Source organism: Magnolia sinica, chromosome 18 (genome assembly GCF_029962835.1).
Source record: "Magnolia sinica isolate HGM2019 chromosome 18, MsV1, whole genome shotgun sequence".
Taxonomy (NCBI): domain Eukaryota; kingdom Viridiplantae; phylum Streptophyta; class Magnoliopsida; order Magnoliales; family Magnoliaceae; genus Magnolia; species Magnolia sinica.
Window position 1 is genome coordinate 55,015,819 of NC_080590.1, and position 14,255 is coordinate 55,030,073.

Here is a 14,255-nt window from a genome sequence, read left to right on the forward strand (position 1 = left end):
AGCTTTGGATATGATTAATTTTTCTTTTAAAGCCCTGAAATTATATGATAAAACGGATGGACGGATTTGATAAAATGCATGAATGATAGTGGGCCCCACAGTTTACTCAGTACACACTGCGCAATCCGCTTCCGCGGATGGCTTGTCGTGGTGCGTGGTGCGTTATGCAGTACACTCTTATCGTACTCAGTAAACTCACTTGGGCCCACCTTTAATGTATGTGGTCCATCCACGCCGTCCATCCGTTTTCCCATCTAATTTAAGGGTTGATCCAAAATTTTATAAAAATCTAAGATCATACCACAGGAAACAGTGGTGATACTGATTTCCACTGTTGAAACCTTTCTCAACTGTTTTCTATGGTGGGGTCCACTCGAGCTCTGGATCTGACCCATTTTTTGGCTCATGCTATAAAATGATCTCTTCAAATGTATGGACGGTGTAGATAGAAAAAATACATCATGGATGGACCCACGTAGCTTGGTGACGTCTCGTGTCCCTCAGTGACGGGCGTTCCTACAGATTGCGTACTCAGTACGCTCTTATCTTACTGAGTAAACTCTGTTGAGCCCACCGTGATTACATGTGGTTTATCCATGCCGTCCATTCGCTTTTTCTGATCATTTTAGATGTTGAGCCCAAAATTGAACCATATCCACAACTCAAGTGGACCACATTACAGGAAAAAGTGTTGAATGAATGTTGACCATTAAAACGTTGTGGGAGCCATAAAAGCTTTGGATCAACCTGATATTTATTTTTTCCCTTCATCTGGGTCTTTAGGACCCAATCAACAGATTGGATGTCAAATAAACAATACAGTGGGCCTTAGGAGGATTTTAATGGTGGATATCCAATCATTATTGTTTTCCTTTGGTGCTTTGTGGGGGCCACCATGATGTTTATGTTTCATCCATGCCGTCCACCCATTTTTCTAGATCATTTTATGATATGAGCCCAAAAATGAGATTGATCCAAATCTCAAGTGGACCGCAAAGTGTTGATTGAACACCCACCATTAAACACTTCTTGGAGGCCACAAAAGTTTTGGATCAAGTTGATTTATATTTTTTCCTTTCATACAAGTCTGTATGACCTGATCAACAGTTTGGTTACATTGGGCTCAGGAGGTTTTTAATGGTGGAGATTCAATCACTATTGTTTTCCCATAATGGACGGCGTGGAAAAAACAAATACATCATGGTGGGGTCCATGTAGCACTGCCCCACAATTCTTCACTCACCAGTTACCTGTAAGGAAATGGGCCCCACATGCTAGAGTTACTATCACACCACTGCATGGGTGGGGCCCACTGCAGGCTGACGGGACAAATGGGCGTGGTTTTCTCGGATCCACAGAGGTGGGTGGATCCCTCACTGTGGGGCCCACTATGATATATTTTCATCACATCTATTCTGTTCGTTCGTTTTGAAAGATCATTTTAGAGCATGATCCCAAAAATGAAGAATATAAAAATTTGAGGTGGACCACACCATAGAAAACGTTTATGATTTGATATCCACTTTGTAGTCCACTTAAGCCATGGACTTGCCTCATTTTTTGTATCATAAATTAAAATGACCTGAGAAACTTTAGGACCCTATACAAAGGAAATTTATTATGTGCATCTTTTTTTTGAGATGTTATGATTTAAAAGTGTGTATTAAGGGCCTTTTTAACAATCCCTAACGTTTCATTAAAAAATTCAACCATTTTCCCAATGTTTCCCCATGTTTCCCAAAAAGTGCAATAAACTATGCGATACAAACAATATATCCCGTGCGATAACCGATACATATCTGTATCCCAAGGGTGCGATACATTGTGCGATACCGATATTTCGAACACTGGGTGCAACTTCCCTGCTAATGCCCAAAACACCTACACACTCCTAGTAGCATGCCTGGAGATTCCAGGCACAATTTCTTTCTTAATGTTTTATGCCATATTACATATAGATAACTATTTAATAGTTTTAGCTCTAAAACTAATCTTTACCCAATGCAAAAAAATACTAGAATGTGAAGTTATTACATATTTTAAACAGAGTGATAGTTGGAGACCAATTCCAAAAAATTACTGGCAGTGTATCACTCTGTTTAGGAGTTTTAGCTCTAAAACTAATCTTAACACAATGAAATAAAACTAGAATGTGAAGTTATTATGTATTTTAAACAGAGTGATAGTTGGAGACCAATTCCAATAACTCATATCTACTCAAACATAACAGTGAATCCACAAAACCTTAGAAATTTCAATTTCCCCAAATTTCCAAACATGAAACCTTAATTTCATAAAAATCCCAATTCCTCTTAGCTCAAAACCTTGTATCCCCAAATTCCTAAATTCCCCCAATTCTAAACCCTAATTTTCCAATTCCCTTAAAATCTGCAATTTGTCTTCTATATCTTTATGGTGCAAATGGAAACTCAATTTGCTCTTAGGAAGTTCAATGTTTCTACTTGAAACACTAATAGAAGAAAGAACTTGGGAATTCACTAGTTCATGAAAAATCTAAGAAATTTGAGAGAATAGGTAATATTCATAATCAAAGCTTTGATCTAGAACAAATGGGCAAAATGTGCTTTAATGGGGTTTATGAGATGCCCTTCTACCCTTAATGGGTGTCAAAACCCACGATGCCATTCTTCGAGGCTCCCATAAGGGTACCTAACAACATTATGTAGGTGCCACACGGACACAAATACTTGTGCCTAGGTGCATGCCTCGGAGAACTCCTTGCTTGTGGCCCAATTGAGGGGCAGTTTGCCCAAAATGCCTAGATGTGCGCTTGAAATGCCTTAGACTAACATTGATTACTAGTAATCCAAACTAATCCAAACCTCAAGTGGATCGCACCTTCACTGTTAAAATATTCGTAGGGCCCACCATAACATTTATTTTCCATCCAATCTGTTCATGAGGTCACACAGACCTGGATGAAGAGGAAAAACAAATATCATATTGATCCAAAACTTCCGTGACCGTTAAAAGGGTTTCAATGGTAGATGTTCAATCTCCCACTTATTTTTGTAGTGTGGTCCACTTGATCTTTGGATCTGTCTTATTTTTCGGCTCAAGCCTTGTGACGAGCTCGCTAAATGGATGAACGGTTTGGATATAACACATACCTCATGATGGGACCCACAAAACTTGGTGACATGAACATACCAACCAGGTTGGTGGTGTGCGGTACACCAGCTGGAAGCGGATTGCGTATTGAGTAACTCAGTATGCTAAGCGTACTGAGTAAACTCTGTGGGGCCCACCGTGATTTATGTATTTTATCCACTCCTTACATCCATTTTAATAGAAAAATTTAGGGCTTAAGCCCAAAAATGATTCCAAAGCTCAAGTGGGCCACACCACAGGAAACGATGTGAATTGAATCTCTACCGTTGAAAAGTTCTTGGGGTCCACAGAAGTTTTGGCTCAATCTGATATTTGTGTTTTCCCTTCATCCATGTCCGTGTGATCTTATGAACAGGTTGGATGACAAATAAACATCACTGTGGGCCCTAGAAAGGTTTCAACGGTGAAAATTATTATTCCCACTGTTTCCTGTGGTATGATCCATTTGAGCTTTAGATATGATTCAATTTTGGTCTCAACCATTAAAATGATCTAGAAAAATGGATGACGTGGATAGACCACATACATTCACAGTGGGCCCAACAGAGTTTACTCAGTATGATAAAAGCGTACTGTGTAACATAGTATGTAATCCGATTTCACACCAGCCCATCTGCTTCCCGTAAAAAGGAAAAATAAAAAAGTAGAGAGGGTTCCGGCCTTCCGGAACCCTAAAATCTCTCCCAAATCTATCATTTGGCCGAGAATTTCTCTAGGTTTTGTCAAAATATACGGATTTCACCAAAATCTCTCCCAAATCGGAGATTTTGTTTGCACTAACCTACGAACAACGTTTCGATTCTAATGGCCCACCAAATGTAGCTTCCGATCAGGGCGATCTATTCTACAGGTACCGAAATCCACCTGTTGAAATTTTCTCTCTTTTATTTTTATTTTTCTGATTTTTTCGGATAATGACGTAGATGTTCTACAACCAAATTTCTCGAAAAAACAAAAAAAAAAAAATCCCGATAAAAATGATAGTATCGTCGATATCGCATGATATTTAGTGATACTGAACGATATTTAGTGATATCGAACGATATTTGGCGATGTTATGCGATATTTTTTGATATATTGATCGATACAAAGTATTCTGTAAAATTTACTAATTTCTTAGTCTCTTCCGAAGGGTTTTGCATTGCTGGACTGCGATATCGATAATATCGGTTGATAGTATCAATATTTCGAACATTGCGTGTCACAAACCTGGCCTTACTTTGCACCCTTTCCTCGTCCACAATTTACAACTTTATCTTGTTCGATCTTGCTCCAGCAGTAGCCATTGAATGGAAAAAAAGTTTTTTTTTATCCTCTTTCAATCACAAACCCCATGAGCGTTGGCGTCATTTGATTTCGTCCTCACGAAGTCTAGCATTGTATTTTGCTCAAAATACTTCTTGCATTATATTTCGTACTCCGAAAATACCTTTGATTCCTCCTTTTGCATCAATGAGCTGAATTTTTGAAGGATTTTTATAGCCTCCTCTCCGGCCCCTAAAACCTCTTCTTCTGCTTACAGATTTCTTTTTGCAAGTTCAAACCTAAAAGGTTCCACCCAATTAGGTGATAGGAGGAATCAATCTAATTTTGACGGTATTGCTTTTGCTTGGCCATTCAACCATGTGAATCTTACTTTGCCCATAAGTAAATTAACCATCTCATTTCTATTAATCCATTCTGAAAATTTCCTCGCACTGCTTGTTATTCGATTCCTGGACATTCAGCTCCTCGCAAAATTCCGCCCAAAGTCTCGGTTGACAGGTGTGGTATACCGCTGAAAATACCCATTGAAAACCTGAGGAAAGTTCTTTGAGCAAAACGTGCATAGAATACTTCCCTCTCCAACAATCTTCTTTACTCCAAATTTTTGTGTCCCAAACAACTAGTATACCCCCTGCTGCTCCTATAGCATCTAAGGCTTCCTATTCTTTCATCTGCCCCCACCGTATTGAATTTACCATCCTCTATTCTATCCCTTCCAACTTCATTTCCTGAAAAACTGAGATTTGCACTTTATACCTTTTACAAAAATCTTTGATCTGGCCATGCTTCTGTGGAAACCCCAACCCCCTAATGTTCCAACTCATGATTTTCACTGGATACTTGCTGATCCCATAATACCCGATTCAGTGCTTCCCAACTCCGGATTGCTCTCATCCTCCTTAACTGTGACCATTGCTGTCGTATCACTGATATGCATCAAATTAGACTCGTCTGATTGAATTGGTTGTCTTCCTCTTTCTTTGATGAATTCAAATAATGCTACGTAATCCTCCAGTCTATCGATGAAAGTGACCCCAACCAGCCAGGCAATTTCCACTGCAAAAGTCTTAATTTGCTTACCTCGTGCCATAGAAACTTTTCGATTCTGCGGTAATGATATGTCACAAACGGCATCAGCCCTTTTACTTATCTGCATGCCTGCCTTAATTGATTCTGCTGTAATCGCCTGGCACTCAATCGCCAGTGGGGTCAGCGATTGTGATTCCGTTGTTTCTATTAAACTGTGGCCTAAAGTCCAATTTATTCATCTAGATTGATGCTTGATTTATTGCTGGCCCTATACATTCCAGAGCTTCCTGATTTTCATCCCTGTCCTTTGACTCTGTTTCATTATCGAAATCGTTGTATGCCACTAATTGCAAAAGGATCTTGCTCTGTCTTTCCGTTTGGAAACTCTGAGGTTGCTCCCCTGATTGCGTCAACTCTATCCTCGAATTCTTTTCGTTCCGGAACGTTTACAGAGGTAGTAACAGGCTATCAGATCATCTGCATTTGACTTTAGGAAAGAGTCGGAAGGCTCAGAGATGATCCCCGATCTCTACGGTTGAAGGGCCTGTGTCAAAACTTCATCCGCTGTTTTTTCTCCCTGTGCATGTGTCCCTTTGACGACTGGAAGCAGAGAAGGCTCCCCCTTGGCTTGCTTTAGTTTCTTTCCGTGGCACGTGTGTGTAGCCCAGGAGCTTGTGTGGAGGAACCATTTAAAGTCACACATGAAAAATCTTTTGCACTTGGTCGAGAGACGATTTCTTCTGACGAGAATATTGGCTCCCGCAATATTTCCTCTCTTTAGCATTTAATTTCGTGGCGGAGGAGAAGCCAGGTGTCGTTGCTTTTTCAAAACCTGTCTCCTCGTCATTCATACTCTCCCTCTCTCTCTCTCCCATGTGTCTCAATAGCTGAGTGGGGATTTGGAAATCCTTTTTGAGGGCTAATCGGAAGCCAACACGACTTCCTTTTTTCTTCCCATGCTCCAAAGGAGCACTTTTTCGGTGCTCCAGCCTTGCTGATCCACTCAATCGCCATTATTGCAATCTTGAGACCTGCTTCCTCAGTTAACATTTGCTCCTCTAGTTCTTGGAACACCCTTGATGGCCTTGTAATCTCAACCCGCAATGTTATCGATTCCGGAAAAGGTTTGATTCTCTTTTTCCTGATGCGCATTTTGGTGAGACGTAGCTCATCGCTGTTATTTGTTCGGGGTTCCATGGCTATTACCTCTCCAATGCAAGCTTCGATGATATAGGACAACATGATCTATCCTAGATGTGCGGAATTAGAATTTAAGATAAAACACAAAATAAACAATCAATTTTCAGCGTGGTTATTCATCATAAATAAGAATTATCTGAAAGAAAACTCATCAATGATCATGGCCATCCATTACAATCATGTAGTACTAAAGATTTAAATATGAAACGTGGATCCTACGAAAGATAGGATTTTCATGTCTCACAAGGGTCAATTAAACCATCCAACATGATGATCTAATCTTTTAACAAACTGTTAGATTAAATAGGATTACCAGTTGGGGACGTTTGAATAGATCCAATAAGTAGGAAATTCACAAATAGAATTTCAGATTTTTGTAAATAAACTAGATGGAAGAATGAAGAAGTAAGAAGAAGATTAGAATGATTAACCAGAGAAAGAAAGTAGGAGTAGCTGGAGGAAGAGGAAGGTCTCACACCGGACTGTGGAAAAACTCAGTAGCTTTATTCTTTTCTCCAAAAAATCGCCCCAATGTTTAGGCCTTAACTTCCTTTAAATAGAACTTGCAAATAAAATGAAAATACCAAAACACCCGTAGTTACTTAAATTAGAAACAACCTAAACAGGGAACTAACAAAAATAGAAATCTCTTAAGACTAGAATTTTCCGAAAATCAAGAAATTAACTAAAATAAAAATATCCAAAAATAGCAATTTCTGAAAATAGAAACATCTAAAAATAGAAATTTCTGCAATGAGAAATTAACATAAGACTAAACAAAAATAAAAAAATAAAAAATCTGCAATGAGCTTCTCTTGTTCTTCGATCTCATCCTATCCATAGTGATGCTTGTGGGGCCCGCTTCCATCAACGGTAAACTTTAAACGGTTGGATGTCCTCATCATCCAATCTCCTTGAAGATTTCATCAATCCAGAATTCCATCGGGATGTTCCAGATCTAATACCAATGTTCTTCCCATCCAAACAAAGACCACTTATTCCATTTGGGAATCTTACTCACTATTTCAATTCGAACAAACTTACACATGGTTAGGATGATATCTGCATTGTTTTGGCAATTGAGGGAGACTAGAAACACATTCCTGTAGTTTGTTCACCACCAGATCTTCTTCGTCTAAGCCTTTAGAATTCTGAGATAAGCATTCCACCAAAGCATCCTCTTTCAGGCTTGGTTTAACCGAGACATAAAAACAAAATTCAAAGGTCTTCATTGAATCTTCCAAGACCTTATGTATACGCACTTCCAGGCCCTCCTCTGTGCTCTCCCTGCATACCCACTTTTCCTCCAGAGACTCCCCATCTGTCAACATCCCTCAGTCCTTGGTTTTGTGAATTCTTCACCACCTGTTTATAAGATTTCCCAGGTACCACCCACCAGTTGAGAGTCCTGAACTGGACCCTATTTCACTGGAATTGTCGGCCTTGAGCTGTCTCCGATTTTTGTTCCTTGCTCCACATTTTCTCTTCCCTGTTTTTTTGTTCTAGGTCATACCGCACCTTCTGGACGCTTAGGGCCCATTTGGATCCCACCAAATAAGTTACTTTTTTCTACTTACAGCAGTAGATAAGTAACTTATTTCAGATAAGTAAGTTTGGTTTATGATTAGTTATAAGTAACTTTTCTACTTAAAAGTACTTAATCACTTCAGTTAATTTTTTTAGCTTTTGTACTTTTCATAAATTGCTGAAGAGAGGCATAGGAGAGACAAAAGAGAGGAGAAGCTGATAAGTATGTTTTTTACCAAACATTCTTATCTTCTTAATAAGTAGAAGCTGAGATAAGCTACTTGTGGCATAAGTAACTTATATTAGGCAACTTACGATCCAAGCAGCCCCTTAGTTTGAGGCTGTCGAAGCTTTTTCCATTTAGCATCTGGACTGCCTTTTGAACCTCTTGCTTCAAACTCATTCGGTCGAACGCGAAACCCCAAAGGGTGGAGGAATTCTTCTCTCGGAATCACCACCTCCTTGACTATCCCCACCTGTCTGAAGACCCTTTCGAAATTAATCGGTTGCCACCCTACCGGAAAGTTCTCAACGAAGAGAATTGGATACTCTGATAACCCCGACGGGCCGCTCCTTCCATTATGCTGTCGTTCCACCCTTTTCTTACTTGCTACCTCCCAAATTCCCCCTGTCTTCCTGTTCCGAAACTCTGGCCTGGGCATCGCTGGCTGGAGGAACCCATTTACCTTTATCTCTAATTGTCTCTTGCCATTTACCCATTTACCTTTATCTCTAATCACACATTATTATTAGTTTCTATGAATAGCACTTAAAAAAAAAATAGAGAACCCCAACAAAAGAACAAAAAAGGCAAAAAGTGCAACAATGCTGTGCTCTTTCATGGTACCTTTAATGAAAAATGAACTAAATATAGAATTTAGAGGACACCCTTATGAATGCAGACAGGCCTAAGGGCTAGGAGCGAGATATGTTTCACCTGACAAAAGAAATTCACCTAAAAAAGAATCGAGAAAGTGTGGAGAATATGTTTGGATTTCTCACTTGAAAGTGTCCAACATGCTGTACTTTTCAATGACTTCACTAGTATATACTGTCCGAACCAATTTTGAAGTGTTGTGTTGTGCAGAGTGTCCAAGTGTGGGCCGGCAGAAACCCAAAGAGTAGAAGTGTCCGGGTAACATGGATTGGTGGAATCCTTGAAATCTGTGAGATTGGAGTATCATAACTTTTTGACCAACCTGCAACTCGTAAATGGTTAAGGAAAAAATGAAGCAGATGCCCCTCGACCAATGGAAAGTAGTCCAAAGCTCAAAGACTTCCAAGTCTGGAAGATTTTGGGGCATCTCTTATCCGTGGTGGGGTGGGCTCCACTAGCATGGATTCTGTGCATAAGAAGATTCAAGGTTTGCCAATGCAGAGGTCCCTATGATTCCTCTTCCAGTTGAATCCTACTTTTCCGAAAATGCATGAATCAATACCCAAACATGGCCTGGAACTGGATATGAAACTAAATTGTAGGTAACACAAGCAAGGTTCTAAAAGAACATTTTGGCAGCTGTTATAATAGGATATAATGGTCACTCCCTGATGTGTTATATAAACAAACAATAGCTGTTAAACAATGGCCATTGTCTTGAAGACTGGCTGATATTTTGAAAACAAGATCCATCATCTAATCTTGTGGTTTATTTTTTTAATTATTATTTAAACCATAATGGTGCTACTGTCCTTCTCAGTGAAAAAAAAAAATCTTTTATTTGTCAGAGTCCAATGCTTTCCATCCTTGCATTAATCTTTTTTTTTTTTTTTTTCCTCTCCCTGATTCGTCAAGCTACCACTGTTATATAACTGTAACACCAGTCTGCTGTTTATGGGGTCATAACACCATTTTAAAACCCTGCCTCAAAGTACTAAGAGTGCTTCTATTGTCTTTATTTGTTTGACGGCTCTAAGATCAGATTGTTATAAATGGACTAGAAATTGTTGTTTGATGTTAGAATATGGTTGATTAGGCTACATCGTAGTGTTTTGTTTCTTTAAGTTGGTTTTAACATTTTTTGTTGGTTATCCACTAATAGGATGATTTGATCTAGCCCTTTTATAGGGTATATTTAGAAGCACTATCAAATTTAATTGCAATTAGTAGTGTGATAAAATGGAAAGAGCAAAATGGATTTCTTTAGCATTCAAATCATGGGTCCAGGTCTGAATTTGAACTACATATTGAAAGAAATGGTTGAAATTTGAGGCTACTTTCTTGTCATGAATGCTCGGGCACCTCTACTCACTTCGCCAACCATCGTCATTAATGAGTCGGTACTTCTATTATTTATCGTAACAGTTGTTTTTATCCCCAAATTTCTGTTAATCCCTTCAGCTTGTTGAAATGTTTCCAACCGTTTCCCCACAAGCCCATTGATCTCTGGTGGGGAGAATTACCCAATCAGGAGGGAAGGAGGCGGTGGTGGAGATTCAAGGAGCCTTTGGCCCTTTGGGGCAAGGTAATCATGAGGAATCCAATGGTGGTTGCTTCCATATGTTACCACCGTAGCAGTTTAGTTTGGAGGTTCAGAAGGCTAGCAAAATGGGGAGGCACATTGATGATCCGAATGAGACTCTTGTTAGAAAATTTGGTCATGAAATTGAGAAGGGTGTTCTCTCATTGTCGGTAAAGGTTGTAGAACCTGTTTTTTTTTTAAGATCCTCAGATCGATGCTCTCCTAAAGGATTTATTTCAAGGCATGTGCTCTCTGTTTGAAAAGAGGGGAAAAGGTTATTGATTATGAGATGAAATCCTTGGTGAAATTGTCGGGACACATAAACTCAGTTGTCACCATTATTGCATACCGCCCATCCTTCTCGTCACTTCTGATAGGTCTCTATCAAGAAGCAATTCCTGCAGCTCCAAGCTCTTGGTCAGGTGTGCCATATTGGTATTGGTGGGCATAATGGTACCCACCCATATTGGTATGCATAGGTTAGTGGGTTTTTTTTTTTTGGGTGAAAAAATATGAAAAAAATCCCAAATATTTAGAGGATTCTAAATATGTATGTATATATGTGTGTGTAATGTGTATATTAATCATGTTTATGATGACGTAACAGTTCACTTTTTGGTGAGAATGCTGTCTCATCCTATCTGATGATTTTATGAACTTGATAGCCTTGGATTGACAGCAAAACTCCTATATTTAATTTCCTAAATAGCAATGTTGTCATAATTGTTATAATATCGTAAATTGTAAGGTTTTTTCAAATTTTCATAAAACATGTCATAAAATAAAATAAAATTTGTATATAAATCAAAAGAAACACATCAATCATCCGTTTTGTCATGAATATGCAAAAAATAAAAATAAAAATGGTATGATGCATCATTGATTCATTGTCAATGCATAATCAAGTTAAAAAAATTGCTCCTTTTTCCATCCCATGTACATGTAAATTTTCTATATGATTCAAAAAATAACATTTTCCCCATCCCATGTGCATGTAAATTTTCTATATGATTCAAAAAGCAACATTTTTCCATCTCCAATGCTAAAACAGAAGCAACATGGCAAGTCGGCAACACACAAGTGACAAGCCTACGTATTGAGGAACAAAAAAAAAAAACACTATTTAGGCCCCACACAAACATAGAAGCTTATAAATGATTAAAAAAAAAATGAGAAAACTATTGAAAATTTCAAATACATGAGAATTTTCTAGAGAAGTTACAAAATTTTCTAAAACCAACAAAATCCTTTCCTATTCAATTAGGGCCTGTTTGTTCCCCAATCACCCACTTTAATATAAATAAAATGAGTAATGATTACAAATTTCTTTACACAACATATGCATTTGACCGCTGATTCCTGTGTTTCATTTATCATTAGTAAAATTGTAATGGTGTCATTCTTACATTACTTTAATGTCTAATCATCACCAAAATATACTAATGTCTGTATTTGGATTCAAGATTTTCACAGTAATTATATGAAAAAGTGCAATGATTACAAATAACTTATCTCCTAAATACATTTGCATTTGACCAACCATTCCTGTATTTGGTTTGGTAATGGTAAAATCATAATTATGACACATTTCCTTTACATGGACCGAGGAAATCGGCAAAATAAACAAGCCCATGAGTGCAATGTCACCACTTCAATCTTGGACTGGATGGACACTATCTAGACTAAAATGTAGGGGAATGCTGTTTTGAGGACGTTTTGAGTGTTTGGAAAGTAGAGTTCCAGACATGAGTAACAAATAGGTCTTGTGGTTCTTTCTGCTGTGGAGTGATGTTTCCTTTGCCTGCATTTGTTTGTGATTGTTTTGGTGGCTGTTTCGCCTCAAAGCTTGAGTGACAAGAGAGGTCACTTGTTTGGGCTGGTTATTGTATTTTTCTTCTACTCTTTCAATAAATTTTGTCACAAAAAAAAAAAGGAGAAAAAAACACCATTATAGTAATTTATGGTACTTCTCATAATGTTGCAGGAGCTGATTCGGCGATGTTTGACATATAACCAAGCAGATAGACCCGATGTTCTAACCATTGCGCAAGATCCGTATCTTTCATACACCAAGAGATGAGGGATGTGAGCAAAGCTGAGGATCCATGAAACAAGCACAGAATTACTGGATTTCCTTTGTCATCACCGGGTGAAAAGATATACCCACATGAATGTTGTAAATTTTGTAAAGCTTTTGTTTCTTTGGTCATTGTATTTCTGCTTGCTTAATTCTTACTTTGCAGCTTCCTTTTTTTCTTTTTCTTTTTCTTTTTCTTTTTTCTTTTTTAATTTTATAACAACAGATGAAGCTTTTTTCCTTTCATATTTTGCCAATGAAATTGAGTTTACATGGTTAGCTACGTTTATTCTCAGTTATAGTTCTGATTTCAAAAGAGGAGCTACAGAAATATATGATCTTTTCAAGGGCAAAATTTGAAACAGCAAATCTAATGTTCTAAAAAAAAAAAAAAAGGAAAAAAAAGAAAAGGGAAGACAAAACGGCTGGCTGGTTTTGATGCAAAAAAAGACAAAATGGAGAGATTATATTATAAGCCTGCAGTTGGAGGGATATCACATTTCAAGATATGGCTGAATGTAATGTAGTGGCAGAACAAAAATGGCACATGAAAGAAAGGAAAGATGGTTTGAACAGGTGGATGATGGTTTGCACTTGTGGCCCAGCTGATCGATTGTCCAGCCTGATCATTGGGCCAAGGCATGTGCACTCTAGGAACCATTCAATGTACACAGAATTAGAAAGGCTCTAGAAGAACATATTATTAGAGGATTAGATATTAGTATTTAACACAAAAAAAAGTTTGTACGAGTATGTGTGAAAATGGCTTATAATAACTATTCATAGTGGAAAGAGAATTTACAGGTTATTGGAGAATATTAGGGCATGTTTGGGGGCCACTTAAAATTGAGTTTTTGTCCACCCCCTAAAATTGAATGTGTAGGCTTGCTCGTTCATTTGGGTAAGACCCGGAAAGAACAGGCAGGGAGAGAACGAACAATAGAGTCGTAGTTCCCCTCAAAGCAGAGGGAGAGGGTGTGTACAGCTTTGTTGTGAGCTGTATCTTTGCAGAACTGTCCAACTTCATTTGCTCCTACCGGACTTCCTAAGGTCACTCTTGCCTAAAAGCTAAAAGGAGGGGATATTAAGACGACTTGGCCACAAATCCGAAAGTGTCATATTAAGACGACTTCGGCACATGGAGTCAAATTTGATTAGTTTGGATTGAGCCGCTATATCAATTCTAGCGCACACATTATACGTGATAGAAAGCAAACTAAAGTGTCAACATTTTTGGCATGTTCGGCGGGACTAACAATTACTAGGCTGTCATAAATATTTATTATGCACCAGTTGTGCAAAACCGTTGTGTCAAAATTTTTGGCATGCTTGGTGGGACAAGATAAAATATTTGGCCGTCTTCAATATTCCTTTTGCACCAACTGTGCAAAAGGCCACTGTTGACACCAATATACTTGCTGGTCTAGTAATATCTTGGAATCATTAATTGAAGAGGTGGTCGTAATACTTTAACAACCGTTGTTATAGGTGCCTGAACAATAAAATCTACCACCTAGTCCAATGCTTATTCCTACAAATCTAACATAACAACCAATCAAACCAAA

The 14,255-nt window shown here is 38.3% G+C and overlaps 1 protein-coding gene across 1 annotated transcript in view; it reads left to right on the forward strand.

Moving 5' to 3' along the window:
• LOC131233905 (serine/threonine-protein kinase TOUSLED) overlaps nt 1-12,973 on the forward strand; it is an 82,565-nt gene extending 69,592 nt beyond the window's left edge. Inside the window, exon 16 of the mRNA XM_058230750.1 lies at nt 12,598-12,973. Within this exon, the coding sequence (XP_058086733.1) occupies nt 12,598-12,693 (96 nt within the window). The 3' untranslated portion in view covers nt 12,694-12,973. The remainder of the gene's footprint in view (nt 1-12,597) is intronic.
• The last annotated feature ends 1,282 nt before the right edge of the window (nt 12,974-14,255 follow it).